Genomic DNA, 19052 nt, shown 5'->3' with positions numbered 1-19052 from the left:
CACAGTGAAGAAGCAAGGCACATTGGAGGAAATTGAAGCGGCGGACAGAGAGATTGGAAGGCAATTGGAGACGGCAGGGAGAATTGCAGTGCGGCGGCCGAGGAGCAATCGCAAGCAAGGACGGGCACATCCGACCCAGATCTGTTTCAGATCTGGGCAGGGAACATTCTTCTCCCTTCAACTTTCTGTTATGTCTGGCCACAACTTTTTGTCATGTCTAGCTAAAATAATTTAGCTAGGATTTGCATGAATTTTAATTTTAGGATTATGTGATTATTTGTTTAATTTTATTTAAAATTTAATTATTATTTGTATAAAAAATTTATATTATTATGTTTAATATTTTAAAATATTGACCACATTTTAATGATTTATACATGATTGATTAAAGAATAGTTATAAATTAAATCCATAAGTAATATAAATTACATGTTTAATTATGATATCAAGAGATGATTAGCTCATGTGTGAGAATCGAGGTAGCTCAGTGAGTCACATCCCCTTCCAAAATTAGAGGTTTCTAAAGAACTTAATGTTTATTTATTCTTTTGACATCTGCTTAGAAATTTGACGGTGAAATTGAATTAATAAATAATTAATATAACTTGAAAAAATTTATTAATTAATTGAGGAAAATCCACCATTACATGTAAATAATTATAAAATACTGTAAAGGTATTTTTGATTTTGAATCGGGTTGAATAGATAACTACATAACTTAGATTAAATAAAATCTAAATTCTAGTGCATTCATTAATTAGCTTTTCTCTCAAAACAAAATTTCGTTTTTCCTTTATTTTTTTTATTTATCCGATTAATTAATTAGTCTAACTTAGGTTAAATTAAAATTATTTTGGTATTGTAATCTAGTTCTTGTGAGATCGACATTCGTTTTATCACTATATGCATATTTGATTATGGTACACTTGCCCAAATTAATTATGCATAAATTACACATCACAAGGCACATATGATGTGTGAAAGTTAAATCAAGATCACTATGAGACAAATAACGTAGTTCAAAAATTTTTAACTTTACTTCGATCCTAGCGATTGGATCAACGTTAAAATCAAAACATTCACATATATAATAAAATAAATCTAACCTTTAGATTTTCGAATTATTCGCGGATTCAAGCCGTCCAAGTGTCTAGTCTCTAACTCGTGATACGGGACACGCGTGTTCTTTGGCAAGGAGAGCGGAATGGGAGTGCTAGCTCTTCCTTTTCATAACTTGTGTATGAACAGAAAGAACCTCCTTGTTTCGAATCGATGCCGAAGAAAACGAGAAAGAATGAATGACAATTTTTTCAACTTTTAAAAAATCACAAAAACATTCATAATTTGGACAACCCTTAAAGGGATATTTATAGAGAAGCATAGCCTCCTCAATTTTCCTAAATTCTAAAAGATACGAGCCGGCCCTTTTTATCCTAGTCCAACTAGGAACTTAATTAAATGGTCCAATTCAATAATAAATTTAAATAAAATATTTAGTTCAAATCCAATTTAGTCTAAATATAATATTAAATTTAGTATTTGATCAAAATACTTTATTTAGCTCAAATATATATATATATATATATTATTTCCTATTTGTCACTCTAACAAATATAGTAAATTATTAAATTAAAAACTCATTCCTAATTTAATTAATTATCATCTTAGGAAACTCTTTCGTTTATGACGATCCCTCGTCAAATCGACGTCATTACATCTATTTTTTTTTTCCGTGAGAACCTACGACAGCACAACTTATTGTCGAAGTGTCCCACTTAATCATACGTCCGCTCTTCTGGTTTAAGCCAAGGACTGTACCTTTTGCATATGACTCATTAGGTTTCCGAATATGTTGGCAATGTATCGGTACTAACACATAAGACAAGATTGACCTCTAACAAAGCATTATGCCTACCCAATTATTCAGAATGATTCATAATCCATAAACAACCTTTCACGAACATGGTCACCGTGTAATTCAATCATCTCGTCAATATATCTTCTATGATCTCAAATCTGGCAATGTGTTGCTTGATTACGATCACATGAGTTTTCTTAGGTTCTCCTGATATCCTCACTTAATAGAAAGTGAATCAATAACTCCTTATTGATCGCTTTCACCATGGCCATGTATTTAAAGTGAATATCTATCGAAGGCGCCTTAGATACATCATACTCTTTCAAGGGATAGACGAGTCCTATCTTGGTTATGCATCCATCTCCATAAGCCTCATGATATGCCCAACGATCGCCCATGTGCAGCCTTTCTCTAGGCCCATTGTAACGATATCAAAGCATATCAGTCTTCTTATGAGATGATTGTAATAACTTCATGTCTAACGATTATCTACACCCATCTCGTATGAGAATTCCATCAACATATAACCAAAATAAATTTTTATGGCAAGTCATGTCCAGTAACACACTCTCCAACATTGGTCACTTATGTACTTGTTTAGGCATCCTCATGCCTATGAGTGTGAGACCCCCAATGCTATCAGATAACAAAAACATAACACATACAAGTCTTACCGTAATTGTCAATGTTCATTCTTGACATTGCTACAACTTGGGACATTTAATGATATCTACAAAACGTGATGCATCATCTCACATCTTTATAGATTAATCATAGTATACATCATATGGATTTCTATCTAGTTTCATCCGATCATTATAATAATGACAAGAAACTAATATAATGACTTATTATGAAATTGAATAACTCCTTATCCAATAATAAATATGATTGCAATTGTCAGTGTACAATATGTCCAATCTGATTAGGTTTAAAGCACCTATACTAATAATGTGCATGCGCCTACTTGAGGGAGGAGTGTTGAGAATTCATATTAGCTTGTACTAGGCATGCTGTATGGACTAGTTGTACCTTGTACCTAACATAGATAGCTTGCACATAGCAGTTACAATGCTTTGGTATAAGTACTTGTAACCCTAGCTTAATAGATTTGATTTGTTCTTTCCCTCCAATCTCTTTTCCTCTCTCAATTCTATGTACCAGTTTTTCAAAACGTAAATGAGCTAGTTTATGAACATAAACAAACCTATGTTCAAACTCGGCTTATTTATTCGACGAGCTTTAAACTCTTGTTCATTGTCATTCAATTAAATAATAAATGAACATAAATGAGGCAAAACAGAACTTGTTCACGAGTTATTCATAGAATGTATTGGTTCATTTACACCTCTATCCACCATATACTATGGGGTATCACAATACAAATTTTTGGAAATATATGAAAATACTAATTTCATTTCATTTACGAGATTCTTCCAAAATTTGTATAAAAGGCAGGCTGCAACATTGCAGTTGTGGTTCTTTAGAGATGGATGAGCTTTCGCTCCCGACTTATCCAATGGCTCTCCTAAGTCACGGTTGTCGGCCATGGCAAAACAAAAGAGAGAGAGACGGGCGTTATTTTTGGAATTTTTAAAAATTCAACTAGGGTTAACTAGCATCAAGAGGTTAGTGTAACTAGGTTTAAAATTTCAAGGGAGATCATTGTTATTTCTTGAACCTCAGGGGCACCACCTGCTTTTAGAGCAAACCTCAAGAGTAGCAAGAGCATTTTTCTCAATTATAAAATCACCACCACTTTTTGCAAATTGCGTTTTATTAGATCTACTCTGATGTTCAGATTTTGTTTATAACAGTGGTGTTTTTGTAATTTTGAACAGTTTGGCTTAAAATACATATAAAAAAAGAGGGGCAAGGCAAAAGTACAAAAAATAAAACCTTAAGGAAATTACAAGTAAGAAGAAAATCTAAGAGGGGCCTGAAAAGGGCAATGCGGGGCATTTTTTGGTCATTTTGACCCACAAGGGGCATCTTGGTAATTTTGACTTCAAATTTTAAAAGAGGGCAAAAGTGGCCAAAAATTTTATTTTGAGATCTAATTACCCAACAAAATAAGGTTTAGATTGAAAATAATTGGGTTCAAAAAAGTACATTTGTTATGTGAATAAATTCGGAATGCATACTCTGTCCAGAAAGGTTTAGGATGCTGAAACTAGAAAAAGATGGAATCTGGAAGGGGTCAAAACAATTTTGAAAAAATTCTGTAAAAATATTCAAGGCACCCAAAATTGTCTATAGGTTTTTCTGGAAACTTAAAGACAAGGTAAAAATCATTTACCAGCGATGGGAGGTCAAATTCAAAAGGGTGTTTTGTGAATACCAAAAGTCCCGAGACCAAACATGAACTTGTTTTGAGAAGTTATGAATAGAGATTTAAATTAAAAATTTGGTACAAGAACATTTAAAAAAAAAAATACCCATCAATTGTCAAAGTATCAGCAACTCTAGGTCGTGACCCTACTCTTTTTTGGAGAAGCTTACCTGTCGATTTTTATTTTTCATATTTTTTTCCATGAGATCCCACATGTAGCATCAGCAACCAGCTAGTAAATAGAATAATCAAAGTTTGTTGTGCAAAACCCACACATAAATAACTTGCATGGGTTTTTGTTCTTGAGGTTTAGACCATGTGCAAGTAATGGTTTCAATGAAAACTAGAGGGGGAAAACTGAAATTTTCTCTGAAACATTGGAAATCAAACATGCCAGCACATGTATCTACTTGTCCAGTCTTATGTGCATATATATGCATAAAAAAGAACACCTTTATCATTAGCCGAAATAATTGCATACCCGTATGGTGCCGAGAAGGCTATTGAAACATCCAAGAAGAAACCTCATAGAAAGTGCCATCCAGAAGTTTGTACTTAGCCCAAACAGAGTATTGAATATGAACCTGAGGAAATGATGAGTGCAATTATCAACTACAAAACCAACAGATAAAAACTAGAATTAAAATTAACTTGACTAAATATTTTCAGAAAATAAAAGTTGCATTGACTAGATAAAGACTGCTTACACTGATAATGTGCCAACTAAAACGATAGGTTTTCGACCATATCGATCAGCTAAGATCCCCCAGAGAACAGATGTCAAAGCTCTTCCAACCATAAATGAGGATCCTAGATTAAATAATTACAATTATAACACCATATTTAGAAACTTAATCCAAATCTAATAGCTCCAAAAGATACAGTAAAAATCCACACAAATACACATATTACCCAAAATTCCTGCATAGTAACCAATATCTTCCTCTCTTATTGCAATATGGAAGTCCCTAATCTGCAAACACAACACATGCATGTTTATATTTATATTTATATGTATGACTGCGGTGATAGCAATGTCTAAAATAGCAAATTTTCAGGTCCACTTTATTTTTTTTTCCTATTATTTCGTGCTTTGGGTGTTTTCCGAGAATATTTGATGTTGACTGGCGATGGATGTTTTTTAATATTGCAATGAAGCTTTGCTGGGTGACCATCTAGTATAAGTTTTTTAACATTGTTTTATTCATTCAGTGATTTTTTTGTGTTAATTGTTATCGTAGATTGAATGGTATCTTCGTGAATTAGTGAGAATATTTTCAATATTTTTTTGGTTTTTTTCATTAGTGTGTTGATAAAATTGCTAAATAAAGGTTATAGAATAATATTTTTGTTGCATATCGAACAATATCTGTATCCTCATTTGCTGAAAATCACTGTATCCTGCCTTCTTTGTACAATTTGTATCTGTGCTTCTTGCCTTAAGAACAATCACTCATATGATAATCTTTGAAATGTTTAGAATAGATCCGAAGGATAACAAACCTGTAAGTATGAAAATCTTTTAATATGGCTCCTGCAAAAAACCTTTTACCTATTCAGCTATTTATTGTCTGTTTGCATGCCTACTTTACCGTATTTACCTACTGGCGATTTGTGCAGCAATTTTGTGCAAACTTCACCATAATCACAGAATCCATTTACAAAAACCGAAAAGTGCAATAAAGATCACTGTAAAAGTCAATTACAAAAGAAATCCTTTCACATTTATGTATGAACTCACTGAAAGAGTGAAGATATCCGCCCTCAAAAAATGACATAACTTGGTTGGATGCATACATACCATAAAGTAGACAAACGGGTACAGAGATGATGTTGGAAGAGCTGAAAAAAGACAGAAAGTAAATAAATTGAGTAAGCATCATGCACCATACAAAAAGAAGAAAAAATAGAATATAAAACATCTCTGCAGGTTTAAAATCAAAATTCATATTTGAAAGCACCAGTTCAAAATTTTATTGACTAATTAACCCTACAATCACTTAGGAGCAAGGAAAGAAAGAACAAGGCCATAATAAAAAATAAAAAAAGAGTTGTGTTTGGAGCACATTTAAGAGTTCTACATTCCAGAACCAAGAAGCAGAGCTCTCCAACAGTTGGAAGTTAAGGCGTCAATAGATGAATCCATAATTTGGAACATTTATATTGTCCCCAGCAACAAGATAATCGACACAAAATTCAGCAATATAATCAACATTACAGGCTAGTGAACCTTTTTTTGTTCTTTATTTGGCCAAAACACAATTCTTTCACCATTTACCGATGCCAAACTCCAATTTCCCAATTAACTTACATAGACGACATAAACCCAACTAACATAATTACATAAACAATCTAGTTGTTACCAGTGCATAGAGAGACAAGCCAGATGTAGGAGAGGAATTTGTAAGGAATTCCAGTGTTCGTCTGTTTGAGACGGTCCGTCTGACAACCAGGGCAATCGTGAAAGTGAACTTTTTCGTTCTTGCCCAATAGCAGCGAAGTACTTGAATTCTCGTCCATCGAACAAAGCGATTGAAGCGTTGTGTCTGTGAAGAATCAATCAAAATTCAAACAGTTGGCTGGCACCCAACTCAAAGGAGGGAAGGAGGGAAGGAGGAAGAACCGAAGGAAGAATCGTCCGTGGAATATGAAATGCGTGAATCAAGCGGCAAGAGACAAGACAAGAGGCAGTCTTTCAAAGGGCCGATATTTAAAGGGCGAGCCACCGAAGTATCCCAGCAAGATCATCTGCGCCCCAGCTGACGCGGGATTTGGAGAAACTCATCCAGTAACAAAGACTTACGTATTGATTTCGGAAGTGGGATAATATGCTTATTTATTCCCCTTGTTTGGTCGGTCCTGAGACAAGGTCACTAACGAGATGTAGTAAGATTTGATTATATAAAACTATTTAATACATTTATTAAGTTGTGGTAAATTTAAATTATAATTATTTGATAAAAGATAAAGGCTTATTACATACGGTTTAACAATTTAAAAAAATGACACTTAATTCTTAATGTGTAAAAGATCAAGATTCTATATCTAAATTATTAAAAATTGTTGTTTTAAATTTTTATCGTCATAAAATATTAGCACGTGCATGAACACGCCTACGTCTGTTTTCGTGAGTGACACATTGCGTCATTAAAAGTATCATGCATGTTCACCTCCTTCTCTCGTTAATTTTTTGACTCAACTCATCAGTATTCTCTCTTTCTTTCCCCCCAAATTTTTCTCAAGTTTTCTCTCATTTTCTTCGCTAATAACGAAACAACATTGATTGTGTGTAATTATTTTATTTTATTTGCTCTTAAAAGGCATAGGTAAGACGATCAATGTAACAACCCCATGTGCAACTGGAGTATTTGTTTTGGATTAATTGAGGTATTTTGGTCATTCTCTTTGGTACATCAATCTAGGTTTTTTTGGTGGTTGGCTTTAGGTCAAGAGGAGTTATGTGTCAAAAATAAAATGGATATATTTCATGCAACATTTTTAAGATTTAGAAAAATAACATCGACCGCCCTTATATTTTCAAAAATGTCACCTATCTCCCTTGCCATTAATAGTGCATGAGAAAATCATTTTACTCTCATCTTTAACTCGTCGAAAGGCATTACGTCAATAGTGCTACAAGTATCCGATCGATTGATAAATTTTTCCACAACCATGGCTCCTTCCTTTTTATCTCTATGAAACATATTGGGTTTGCAAATGAGTGAAACATCAATCCAAATCTAGAACAAAGTTTTGTTCCATCATTCCAAATCTAAAACAACCTAAAACGATTTGTTCTTGTTATTACAAATCTAGAATGAAATGGAATAATTATCATTACGAGTTCAGACCAAATTTGGATCATAATGCACATATCTCCTCCACGACAACAATTAATTAACTTTACATTTCACGATGAGATCCCTACTTTTTTCCCTTCCCATCCCTTTCCTTTTCTTTTGGGGATCGGCACAAACACCATCATGCCAATGGTATCAATGGGGTTCTATTCAAATTCCATTGTCTTCATTAATAAGGTTCAAACAAAACCCCATCGATTGCTGGTGAGGTCATGAGGAGGTTTTATTTTTTGAGTCTCATTGCACTAATAGTTGTAGTGGTGTAGTCAATAGATAGATAGGCAATAGTTGTGATAGGTATGTCTCACTTTCTTCGTTGTTCACCATGGTGGATTTGAACCATCTCTCTCTATTTATATATATATATATATATATAGCAAAAGTATTTGAGTTTTGATATACAATTGGTTCTCGTTAGAGCTCAATAGCAATTTCCAAAGGGTTTTGATGGATGGGTTTTTGGTGATTTTCGATAACCACCAACTATTCCCAAACAATCTAGCCTTCCAATGAATTTCTAAAGCCTCATATAGTTTTTTTTTTCTTTTTTGTGTGTGTTATTAATAAGGGCATTTTGAAAATTTTAACAAAATTAACTATTGTTCTTTAACAACAAATAGCATGCGTTGTGAACATGATTGTTAAAATCAAGATTTTAAATAAGATCGAAAGATGAATCATAAAATTAAATCGTAAAATCATAAAATTTTAAAAATAATTAAAATTACTATTAAATTTATGTAAATATATATTTATAATGACATAATCCTTATTATAAATGAAATACATGTATCTATTTAAAAATTATTTCATCTATCAATTTTAAAAATACTGAATAATATAAAATTTTTAAATATTAAGTCCCATCATTTATTATTATTTATTTATCCATAATCAAAATTTCAACGAACAAATATTACCATCATTATCAACAAACATTGTTAAATAATTCTAAACATAAGTGTGTGTGACTCTGATTATGAACAAAGAACAAAGAACTAAAAAAAAAAAAACGAGAGAAAACAATATTAGAGTAGTATTAGTACACTACAGTATATCACCCCCTCCCTCGAAAGGGACCAAAATGACAACGTTGAGCATTATATATATATATATATATATGTTGGTTAGAAAGAAAAATTTTCATCTCTAACCTGAAAATAGTTTCCAAGGTAAACTCAGTTTGAGTTTATCGGTTTGATTCGTGAGTATGCTTCGATTCTGTAAAAAATCGATATCATACGCGCGAGTTCACTCGTTTTATACTTAATGACTCGTAAAATCGTACGAGTTGACTCACGAGTTTAACAAAAATGGCTGTGTAGTAATTATCTCAAGAAATGTGACTGACATTACTAAAAATATAGGATAATTAATATCTTTTAGTCAAGTTTCAAGAGTAATGACGTTACTAAAAACATAGAATAATTAATATCTTTTAGTCAAATTTCAACAGTAACATATAAAATTTTACCCTAATAAAAATCCAAATGAAAGTAATACCCTCTTTAACCCTTACAACATAAAAAATTTCATACGTCCGATACAATAATTTCTCACAATATATCCAGCATGTAATATTTTTTCACAACAGCTTTAATTTATCATTACTTTTTGTTGTCATATATTTATTAAATATACGATTATAACCACTGTTGTTCATTGGCTTTCATTTGTGACTTCTTTTCAACAATATAAGGTGGCTTTGATCAATGTTAAAAAACAATTTGAAATGTACGCCTAATATAAAAGAACTTTCCTAACTGCCTTTCTACTTATTGTAATTTTAGCGTATCTTAACCGCAATAACTTTTGTTAGATGGTATATGGTTGTGCTTTTTAAAAATTCGAATACAAAATTAATGCAATAAAATTGATATTGAAATCAAAAGTTTGGTATTTAATTGATAATTTAGTCTTTAAAAATAAAATTACTTTTCTAAGCTAAGGAATTAAAGAAAAACAACACCTTCAACACTATGAGCAATTACAAATGCAAGACTCACCAAGCAAAGCAAATTGAACATGATTCTAAGATTCTTAGTCAGTTAATTGTGCAAGTTGAAACCTACCATTCCAAAATCAAAATTATCAGTCCACTTGTGCCTCCCTTGAATTTAGCATGCTGACTGTGGTATGATCGATTGATTGCATGCAAATCTTAAATCTCACTAGCCCCATATAGAATTTGACACAGAATGTTCTTCATGCCTTCACCCATACAATTTACATTTTTACAAAGCAAAGCAAAAGCAAACTTGTAAGCACAAAGATTGAACATTCATTCGGTCATATATATTTCAACACTACAACATGGAGAACCAACATCTGGCCGAGGTAAGTAACCTTTCTTTTGTTCTTTATAACCAACCCCCTATATATGTGCAACGAGGTACAGAAAATCCACAGCAACTTCTTCAAGGGCCAAGGAGGATAGACCATATAGACCGGTAACAAGCCAATTGTTGATCAAGCACCGGGTACCCAAAACAAGTAACAGAAGAGACAAGAACCACAGATCTTGTATCCTAACATTTGGGAACTACAAAACTTCCGTACGGATTTGTCAGACTGAAGTTGTTCTTCGTAGCTGATATCTTGGTTCGGGAGACAAATCCCAGGGCAATATCTTCTCCAAGTCCTTGACAGTAGAAAATTAAATGATTAGTTCCTAAACAGGAAGCAAGACGGCAATGAATAAATATTTTGAAGACCGACCAACTGTTCTAATTAGAGATACAATCAGTGAGAAGATGCTGGTTAAAAACCGCAATAAATAGTCACACCTGTCTTGGGAAAAAGTTCAAATTATATAATATTCACAAGCAAAACCTATTATTTAAGAAAGCAATAGGGATAACCAAACAGGTGGCAATTTAGATTGCTTTACCTCGGAAAACAGAAAATGCTGCCTTTTTCACCAAACCATGAGCAAAATTCTCACAGCCAGAACAACTATAAAAAATACTATTACACCACACCATTAGATCGCTGTCATCACCAAAATGCCTCAACCTGAATGACAATCTGAAGTTGCCCAGACACATAGATGTTAGGAATTAGTATTGTTTTTTTTCATTTCCTAAATTAGTTTGTTGATTCCATTAGAATCCCCATTAGATAAGGATTATAGAGCCCCCATTAAGGGAGTATCATAGCTATTAGTTGCCTATATATGGTATTTAGGTTGTAATTGAAAGTAGTCTTGATTATTGAATTGATTTTCATTTTTAAGTTTGTTCTTCTTCTCTTGGTTCACTTCAATTCGTTTTAGAGCCAAAATTCCTAGATCTTCGGGGGGGTTTCTTAAATTTTCAAAACAAATCCCTAATTGAATGTCTTAGCAATTCCCAGAAAATTTCAAAAAATCAACAATTCATTGCAACCATCTTCTTCGTCACAGCTCACCATCTTCACATCAGTCCAGAGTCATAAATCCATCATTCAAACCATCAACCCAGCACTCAATCCTATCTGAGTTGTCTACAAGCATCAATGAAGGCATCAAAGGAACCTGCTGACATCTGTGTTCACCAGAATCCCATCAGATAAGCGTGGACCACCCCTCCACTCTCGCACCAATCACAACCCATTGCCTACTTGTTAACGGAGCCAAAAGCTTCATCGCCAACCTGAAGAAGAATCAGCCACTTGCAAACTCAAATTCAAGTACATATATCATATATAACATAATAGATTACATAAATATAATCTATTAATAAATATATATTATTTCAAAACTTGAAACCCTAGCTGCTGCCAATGTCTCAAATTCTCCCATCTCAACTTCTCAAAGGCTCAAACCCTCAGAGCTTGCCCAGTTGCTGCTGTTCTTTGTCGCTTCTCTCAATTTCCCTCATCTCCAATTGTCTCTTTGGTCTGATTCTCCCATCTCACACTTACAATGCCAGTTCCTCTCTCTCTCTCTCTCTCTCTCTCTCGTTTTTGTAAGAATTAAGTATAGAGAGACTCCAACACATCAACAGCACCGCAAAGCTCCTGTAGGAGCTCAGATCAAGAATGTTATAAACTTGCTGTTAGTAACATGGAAAGCGTTGACATGCTGGAGTTGGCTCTTCCCATTGTCAGAAGCTCAAGGAAGTTGGTACTGTGAGACCAATTTCTTCTACCTTTGACTAGAAATAAATGGACTGTGCAATTAGAATCTACACCATGTCAAGTAACAGCCTAGTCCACATCTGATGATGTACTAAATGACAACCATAGTGAAAAAAACCTGGTCTTCTTGATACCAAATCAAAGCAATCATAAAGAGGTCATCAAGTCTCCTCAATAAGCAGGTAAACCATTACAGATAGCTTATGATCCAAGTAACTTAAGCACATCAAAAAAAGTAATGAATGCCATCAAGAAAAGAGACAATGAAATTTCAAATACCAATTTTAGGATAGATCAATTCACCAAATAATAGATATATACACAAACAAATAAATAAATATGCATAAAATAAACAGAAAATAAGATCAAGGGTACTTTTGGCAAGTTAATTGTGCCAGAAATAAAGGCAAGGCTCAACTATGATTTCAGGTCATGAAATATAATTCTATTCAGGTTTAGGGCATAAAGTTTGGATTCACAAACATGGTTCCAGTCAATGGATGAATGCGACAAACTGGCCAGTATTTAACAGGTTTTCTGGCCTCTCAAGCTCATGTATTACCAGTAATTAAAGAACTTAAAATCATAACAGCATCAGATAAAGGACCATTTTGTTTTCCTGTTCTTTTTCTTTCTCTGGACCTACTACAAAGCTGCAGCTCAATGGTTATTTACAAACCAAGGATTTATCTTTGCAGAAATTAATACAAAAAAAAAAAAAAAAAGACACCCACACCCCAATGCATGAGCCTCCCAGCTTTGCAAGGTCCAGGAAAGGGTCATTTTGTAAGCAACCCCTTTCTTTGCAAAGAGGTCCTTTCCAAACCTTGAAGCTATAACCTTTCAATCCCCCCCCCCCCCCCCCCCCAAAAAAAAAAACAAAAAGCAAGCTTACCACTGCTAGTAAAGCTCCCACTCTGCAGAAATTAATACAAAGTGACCTTATTATGCTTTCCCATTCTAAGAGTGCATTTAGTGTCGCTTGGTAGAGTTGATTGACAGTATAAATTTCTCCAATTCATCAAGGGAAAGGTCATTATGTAAACAATGAAAATAGGATACCTTAAAGACATGTTTCTCACACTAACTTGTAGCCTTAGGTACCTTAGGTTTAATTCATTTTATGTGTGAAACTTTAAATTAAATTAGATGCAAACATAAAACCCAGCTGTTCTTTATATACACTCTCTTACCAAAAATCGTAATAATATGCAACTGTTGTTTTTCATCCCACTCCAGCTGGTTCAGATTCCCAGTATTGTCTGATTTCATCTAGTTTTGGCCTATTTTTGGTTCTGATAGTCATATGGCATTGATTTCATTGAATAGCTCATACGTTTTAACTTAATCAAGACTTAGCTGGGAACTTGTGTAGTATATATACAGCATGGGGTTTTAACCTTTTTACTTATCCTTTTGCTATTGAAATCCATTCCTTTTTTGTTTTTGAACTTTCCATCAGATATCATGGCATGGATGCGCAAATTGGAATAACAACCATTCAATTGACAGCAACCTCATGGGTGAGCATGTGATAACATCAGCAGTTGTATGGATTCAAGAATCAACAATAGTCATCATGATCACAAGTCTTAATCCACTAGGTGGGGTCTGTCATGGGATCCTAGCTCCTCAATATCCCTATCTATGGCCATATCTACTATAAGGTCATTATATCACATCACGTCTAAGGGTTTTCCACAAAGTTTCTTTGGTCTTCCTTTATGTTTCTTGCTAAAAACCTCTTCCATTTTATCCACTCCCTTAAAAAATGTGTCTATTGGAAACCACCTTAGTCATGTCTCACACAATTATTTTTATAAGCACCACTCCAACCTCATTACGAATAATCTCCTTTATAATTCTATCTTTTCTTGAATACGTTTACATCCATCGTGACATTCTCATCTCAATTGTGTTTTATATTTTGCATATGCTAGTTCCAATTATTGATGTCAATTAGCAGTGCTTCAGTAGGATCCATCAAAAACAGACCCATTTACATTTAAACCACATTTCACAAATTAATATTGCAGTCATTAAATCAGTCCTCAACAGCAATATGATCTCTGGTGTAGGTTCTAGGTTTCTTGGTCTCCGGGATGTGGAGCCCTAGCCACTGTATCTAGTGTGTGTTTGCTTTTCTCGATTGCTTGTCTTGTGCTCAGGGTATGCCCTAGCGTTGCTTGTGTACAGTTATGTTTTTTTTGTGTTATATATTCAGTTAGAGAAAAAGAAAAAAAAAAAAAAACAATATGATCTCATTATTTTTTCTAGATGGAGCATGTTTTCAAGCTATCCAGCATGAATATTTTGAGGAGAAAATGATAATCTTGTCAAATAACAAGAACTTTTACTTCTTAATTAAATAATCGGGAACAAGTAATGTTCATCCCTTGTCTTGAACAAAAAGTACCCAGTAATTTTAAGTGAATAGTTAAATGCACAAGCAATATAAACACTTTAAAGAATAAATACAGACTAAACACAAAAAGATACCTAAAAGATCCTAACCTTTTCTTTCCTCAGCTTCATATTTTCCTCTTCAAGATGTGAAATCTTGCTCACAAGTTCATTGTGGTAAGCCTGTGTATTACAATATGAATCCACTAAGCCACAGCCGAGTGAAAAAACAATATATCAGAATGGTCTTTTAGCAACACAAAAACAATAATTTTAACAGGTTGCCTGTTTTCTTGCTCGTGAACGTGCAGCTGATTCCCTGTTCTTGATTTTTCTCCTTAGTCTCCTGTCAAGGATCTTCTCAATTGCATCTGCGGCATCCCTCTTTTGACCAGGTGCAGATGTATCTGATATTGAGTGAAAAGACGGATTCAGTGATAGGCCCATCTGTGGCAAATGCTTTTCTGGAGTCGCCACATTATTCACCCCTACAATAGGTCCTGAAGAAGCCTCGGCGAAAATCCCTGCTTTTATCAAAAATTGTTCCAAGGTTATATCTCCAAGAGTTGGTTGTCTTTCCTGACCTTTTATCTCCCCAACATTTTTGATCTTCTGCCCTTGTTGGATCTCTCTCCATACTTCATCAACAGTCTTACCATTAAAAGCCTTAGCCAATGTTTGGCTGGCCTGATGCTCATCAGAAGACACTGAAGAACTATCCATGATCATACCATTGATCTGATTTGCTTCAGCAGTCCATACATTTTTCAGTAATTCATCAAGATTCAAGCTGCCTAGAGGCTTGCCCAACTCTCCCAGTTGGTTCTCAATTTCACCAAGGGTGAGGCTAAACCATGAGTCTTGCCTTGCCACTGGCTGCAGATGAGGCTGTTGGCCACTCCCATTAGAACCCATGGTTTGAAACCCCATTTCCAACTTTCATCAAAAGAGCCTACTCCGCATAGAATTGTATAGGGTCAAGTAAAGGCAACCAAATTTCAAAAAGATAAAGTAGAAAAACCCTGGCCATGGACAAAATCTATAATTAGTTTTCTATAACAGAAGCTATTCTAAACAAGGATAGTGATCAGACTGCACAACCTATAAGTTGCTATGACTGCCTAAATATTCCAGACCACAAGTACAAAGAAAATATAGGGAAATGGGTAGATAGATTCAGCACAATAAGATTTCTCAAAGGTCTCTAAATCAATCAGAGTTCCATGCTTATAGATTGATAAACAGAAAGACAAGGGAGATGGCAGAGAGAGAGGGAGAGAGGGAGAATAAAATCACAAACAACATTCATATTGGAGGTAACCAGCAGCAGTAGTAGAAACTAGTCTAGGAGAAATATGGAGATGAACAATGGCTTACTCAAGTGATCTAGCTAGAAAGATGGTACACTATATTTTTTACAAATCTCAAATTTTATAGACAATTTTTTTTTTTTTTTTTGCTTGCAAATTTTTTACACACAATTATTGCTAATGTAAACCAAAAGTAGTACCCTTCATGGCACAATGAATACAACCAATTGAGAACCATTATGCCCAAATAAATAGTATCATTTTCAAGGAATTAGTCATTTATCAATCACTCTCATGTTATAGAGACAACATGTAGGCAGACAAACAGAGGAAATAACCCACAATCCTCAAAGACTAACTAGTTAACCACACTAGGAGAAGTTAATTAAATAAGCTACAACTTCTCCTTTGCTTTTTCACTTAATCTAACAAAGGAAGCCCAAAATCATCTCGAACAAAAAGAGAAAATAGAAAATTAAGTTAACTGCTTGCCAATATGATACAAAATAGTAAGAGGATTAATCTAACCAAATAAAAACAATGTAATTGCTCAACCCAGCCCCAGATGCATGTTGGCCTCCAAAAGCTACTAGATTACATGTCTAATTTACAATAAAACCACAGAAAAGAAAAGACTGGAACACGAGGGTTGAACTCCAGTGATCTAGCAATAAGTATAAATATATATGTACATATATAAAAGAAATGTGAATATGTTCCCAACATAGTGGGATTAAAGCCTACCTGTAGGTGAAAAAGGAACAGTTATCCAGTGTGGTGCAGTGAAAGCAGCCAACAGCTCATAAAAAATTACACAATAAATTAGCATCGCTAGTAATTAAACCAGAGACACCATATATCATCACAACTATTACATTTTATTAACTTCAATAGTCTGTTAACCTTCCTAACATTACAAGCTTTCACCTTTTCTTTTCAACAAAACAAGTTGAAGTAAGAATGCTAGCATGTATGTGTGAGTGCGTGTACATGAGTGAGCTGGACAGCTACCAAATACTGTAAGCAATTAAGTGTTTTACCAATGATCTCGCATTATTTTATCCATCATAAACACATAATCACAGATCAGCATTTTGCTGTCAGATCAACTAGAGTTAAAATTGGCGTACTTTATGAACATCATAAGCCATTAACATATTCATAATAAGCATAACTGAAATAAAATAAAGTAAACTAGGAGTTCCTGTTTTTTGTCAGAATCGCAAGTGTATGGAAAAATAAAATTAATATATACACAGAACAGCACTAGAGTGCACTCTAATTGCTTAGAGAGCTGGGTTATACAAAGACAAGACGTTACTCAAGTTAATAATTAACATAAGCATACTTCTTGCATTAACAGCTTGGAAGTCATAAAAGACAAGAATCAAAATCCTTCGGCTTTCCTAAAGCTAGCATCACAAGAAGTAAACGAAAAATGATTCTTCTGGGTTATCCATCCATAATTCAGCAGATGTAAAGAAAAACCAAGATTATTATCTTTAAATATGACGATAATGAGATATCCTGGACTTTTATAATGGCTTGAACGGGGAATCGCTTGAGGAACAGAATGTCTAAAAACAACTTCAGATATAAACTGTGCAGACAATCCATACAAAATTGGAGAGGGACCTGGGTGAGAGAGAAAAGAGGAATTAGGGTTTACATAGTGAAGAAGACGACCATGAATAGTGGCAGATCGATCAAGACTAGAACATCAAGAACAGGAAAAAATAACAAAACCCCCAAGGAGGAAAACTTGAACCCCCCAAGAGATGCAAAGGAATCCAAATCAGAAATCAAAACCCCCATTCATAAAAAATTAGCCAAAATCGGAAAACCCCCAAATCAATTAAGACCTAAACATCAAGAACAAGATAAAAAAAACCCAGAGAAGTTAAATTCGATCAACGAAAGAGAAGCGAATGGCACAAGGAAAAAACAAAACCCCCGTTCATTACATTACAACTGAGCCAAAATCGGGACTCCCCGAAAGCACCCAAATCGAAACTGCAACAGTCAAAAACGATAGAAGTGACGATCGATCCAAAAAAATTCAAATGCTCAATCGCGAACATACCTGGAAGTGGGAACTACCTGAAAACCGAACTCCAATTTCAATCAAAATCGCAACACAGAGAGAGAGAGAGAGAGAGATGAACGCAGAGACTAGAGAACATGAGTGTGCTGCAAACACCCAGAAACCCCAATTGTATTTAAATATAGCTAGCTTTGAAAAAATAGACATCATTATTTAAAAAAAAAAAGAAGCAAAATTATTAATCTATTATATTTATCATTTAAATAATATTAAATACGATCAATGTCAAATAATTGTTTACTTGGGTCAATTAGGTATTATTATAATCTTAAAATGTAAAACAAACCATTATATTTCTAAGTCTTACGTCCAATTGTATTTAAATATTTTGGGTTTAAATATTTGTGCGAAGTCCTTTTTATTAGGGAAATAATTGACGTTATTGAAAAATTAAAATTTATTAAAAAATATTGACATGACATCTTTCCTAATTATAATAGAATTTTTAGTTTACAATAAATTATTTAAAAACTAAAGATAAAATGTTTTCAAATCTCCTATTATTTAAAAATTGTTCTAAAGATATTTATAGTTTACTTTTTTTAATCGGACATCCCCTCTATTATAAATATCTTTACTTAATTCTAATTAAACTAGAATTAACCATAATACATAAAAAAGAAAACATAATTATCGATTGGAACTATAAAGATGGGTTCTAGTTGACATTAATGTGTAATGTAACCAATAAATCAAAAGGTGACATGTCATCGGAGATACCTTCGACAACCTCCAGCCTTCACTGCCACAACAGCACACCGATTTTTCCATTTACCAAAAATTAAATTATAGTAATCATTTATTATAAAATACAAAGCTTAAGGATTAGCAGTATAATTCTTAGTGATGTGCCTTAATACTAGATTTAGATGACTTCTAGTAGGATTATAGTAATAAATACACTTAATGTACCTTTGTATATATTTATAAATGATAAGTTTATTTTCATTCATAAACTCTCCAATTTGATATAAGAATGAGTTCCTAGATGTACTATATAAGAGTCTTATTTTTAAAGCGTTTAAGACTATATGACAAGATTCTCTAGTGACAAGATTTCTTAAAT

The 19052-nt window shown here is 33.7% G+C and overlaps 2 protein-coding genes across 14 annotated transcripts in view; both read right to left on the bottom strand.

Moving 5' to 3' along the window:
- Positions 1 to 7002, bottom strand: part of LOC127798213 (probable peptide/nitrate transporter At3g43790) — a 94958-nt gene extending 87956 nt beyond the window's left edge. For 4 of the 9 annotated variants that reach the window (XR_008022353.1, XM_052331645.1, XM_052331675.1 and 1 more), the window contains exons 1-5: positions 6554 to 7001; positions 5992 to 6032; positions 5103 to 5163; positions 4898 to 5000; positions 4672 to 4774 (exon numbers count right to left, since the gene is read on the bottom strand). Coding sequence is in view for 8 of the 9 variants with exons in the window: in XM_052331645.1 (XP_052187605.1) it covers positions 4672 to 4774; positions 4898 to 5000; positions 5103 to 5163; positions 5992 to 6032; positions 6554 to 6710 (465 nt within the window). In the remaining variant the exon portion in view is untranslated. Of the gene's footprint in view, positions 1 to 4671; positions 4775 to 4897; positions 5001 to 5102; positions 5164 to 5991; positions 6033 to 6553 lie in introns of all 9 variants that reach the window. The other 5 variants (XM_052331617.1, XM_052331627.1, XM_052331606.1 and 2 more) reach the window with 4 other exon arrangements.
- A 3306-nt stretch (positions 7003 to 10308) lies between these two features.
- LOC127810347 (ABSCISIC ACID-INSENSITIVE 5-like protein 2) lies at positions 10309 to 18093 on the bottom strand. Of its 5 annotated transcripts, none has more exons than XR_008025414.1 (5): positions 17983 to 18065; positions 14858 to 15594; positions 14684 to 14755; positions 10941 to 11682; positions 10309 to 10691 (listed from the first exon to the last, which is right to left on the bottom strand). XR_008025414.1 is itself a non-coding variant. In XM_052349780.1 (4 exons), exons 2-4 carry the CDS (start codon positions 15500 to 15502, stop codon positions 10617 to 10619), a joined length of 792 nt encoding a protein of 263 aa, XP_052205740.1. In that variant the 5' UTR covers positions 15503 to 15594; positions 17966 to 18093; the 3' UTR covers positions 10309 to 10616. The 5 variants fall into 5 exon arrangements, 2 of the variants coding, with proteins under 2 accessions (XP_052205740.1, XP_052205747.1); XR_008025415.1 differs by having other exon boundaries at positions 11459 to 11682; XR_008025416.1 differs by having other exon boundaries at positions 11565 to 11682.
- Between the last annotated feature and the right edge of the window lie 959 nt (positions 18094 to 19052).

Source organism: Diospyros lotus, chromosome 1 (genome assembly GCF_014633365.1).
Source record: "Diospyros lotus cultivar Yz01 chromosome 1, ASM1463336v1, whole genome shotgun sequence".
Taxonomy (NCBI): Eukaryota; Viridiplantae; Streptophyta; class Magnoliopsida; order Ericales; family Ebenaceae; genus Diospyros; species Diospyros lotus.
This window is presented reverse-complemented; position numbering and strand designations above follow the sequence as displayed.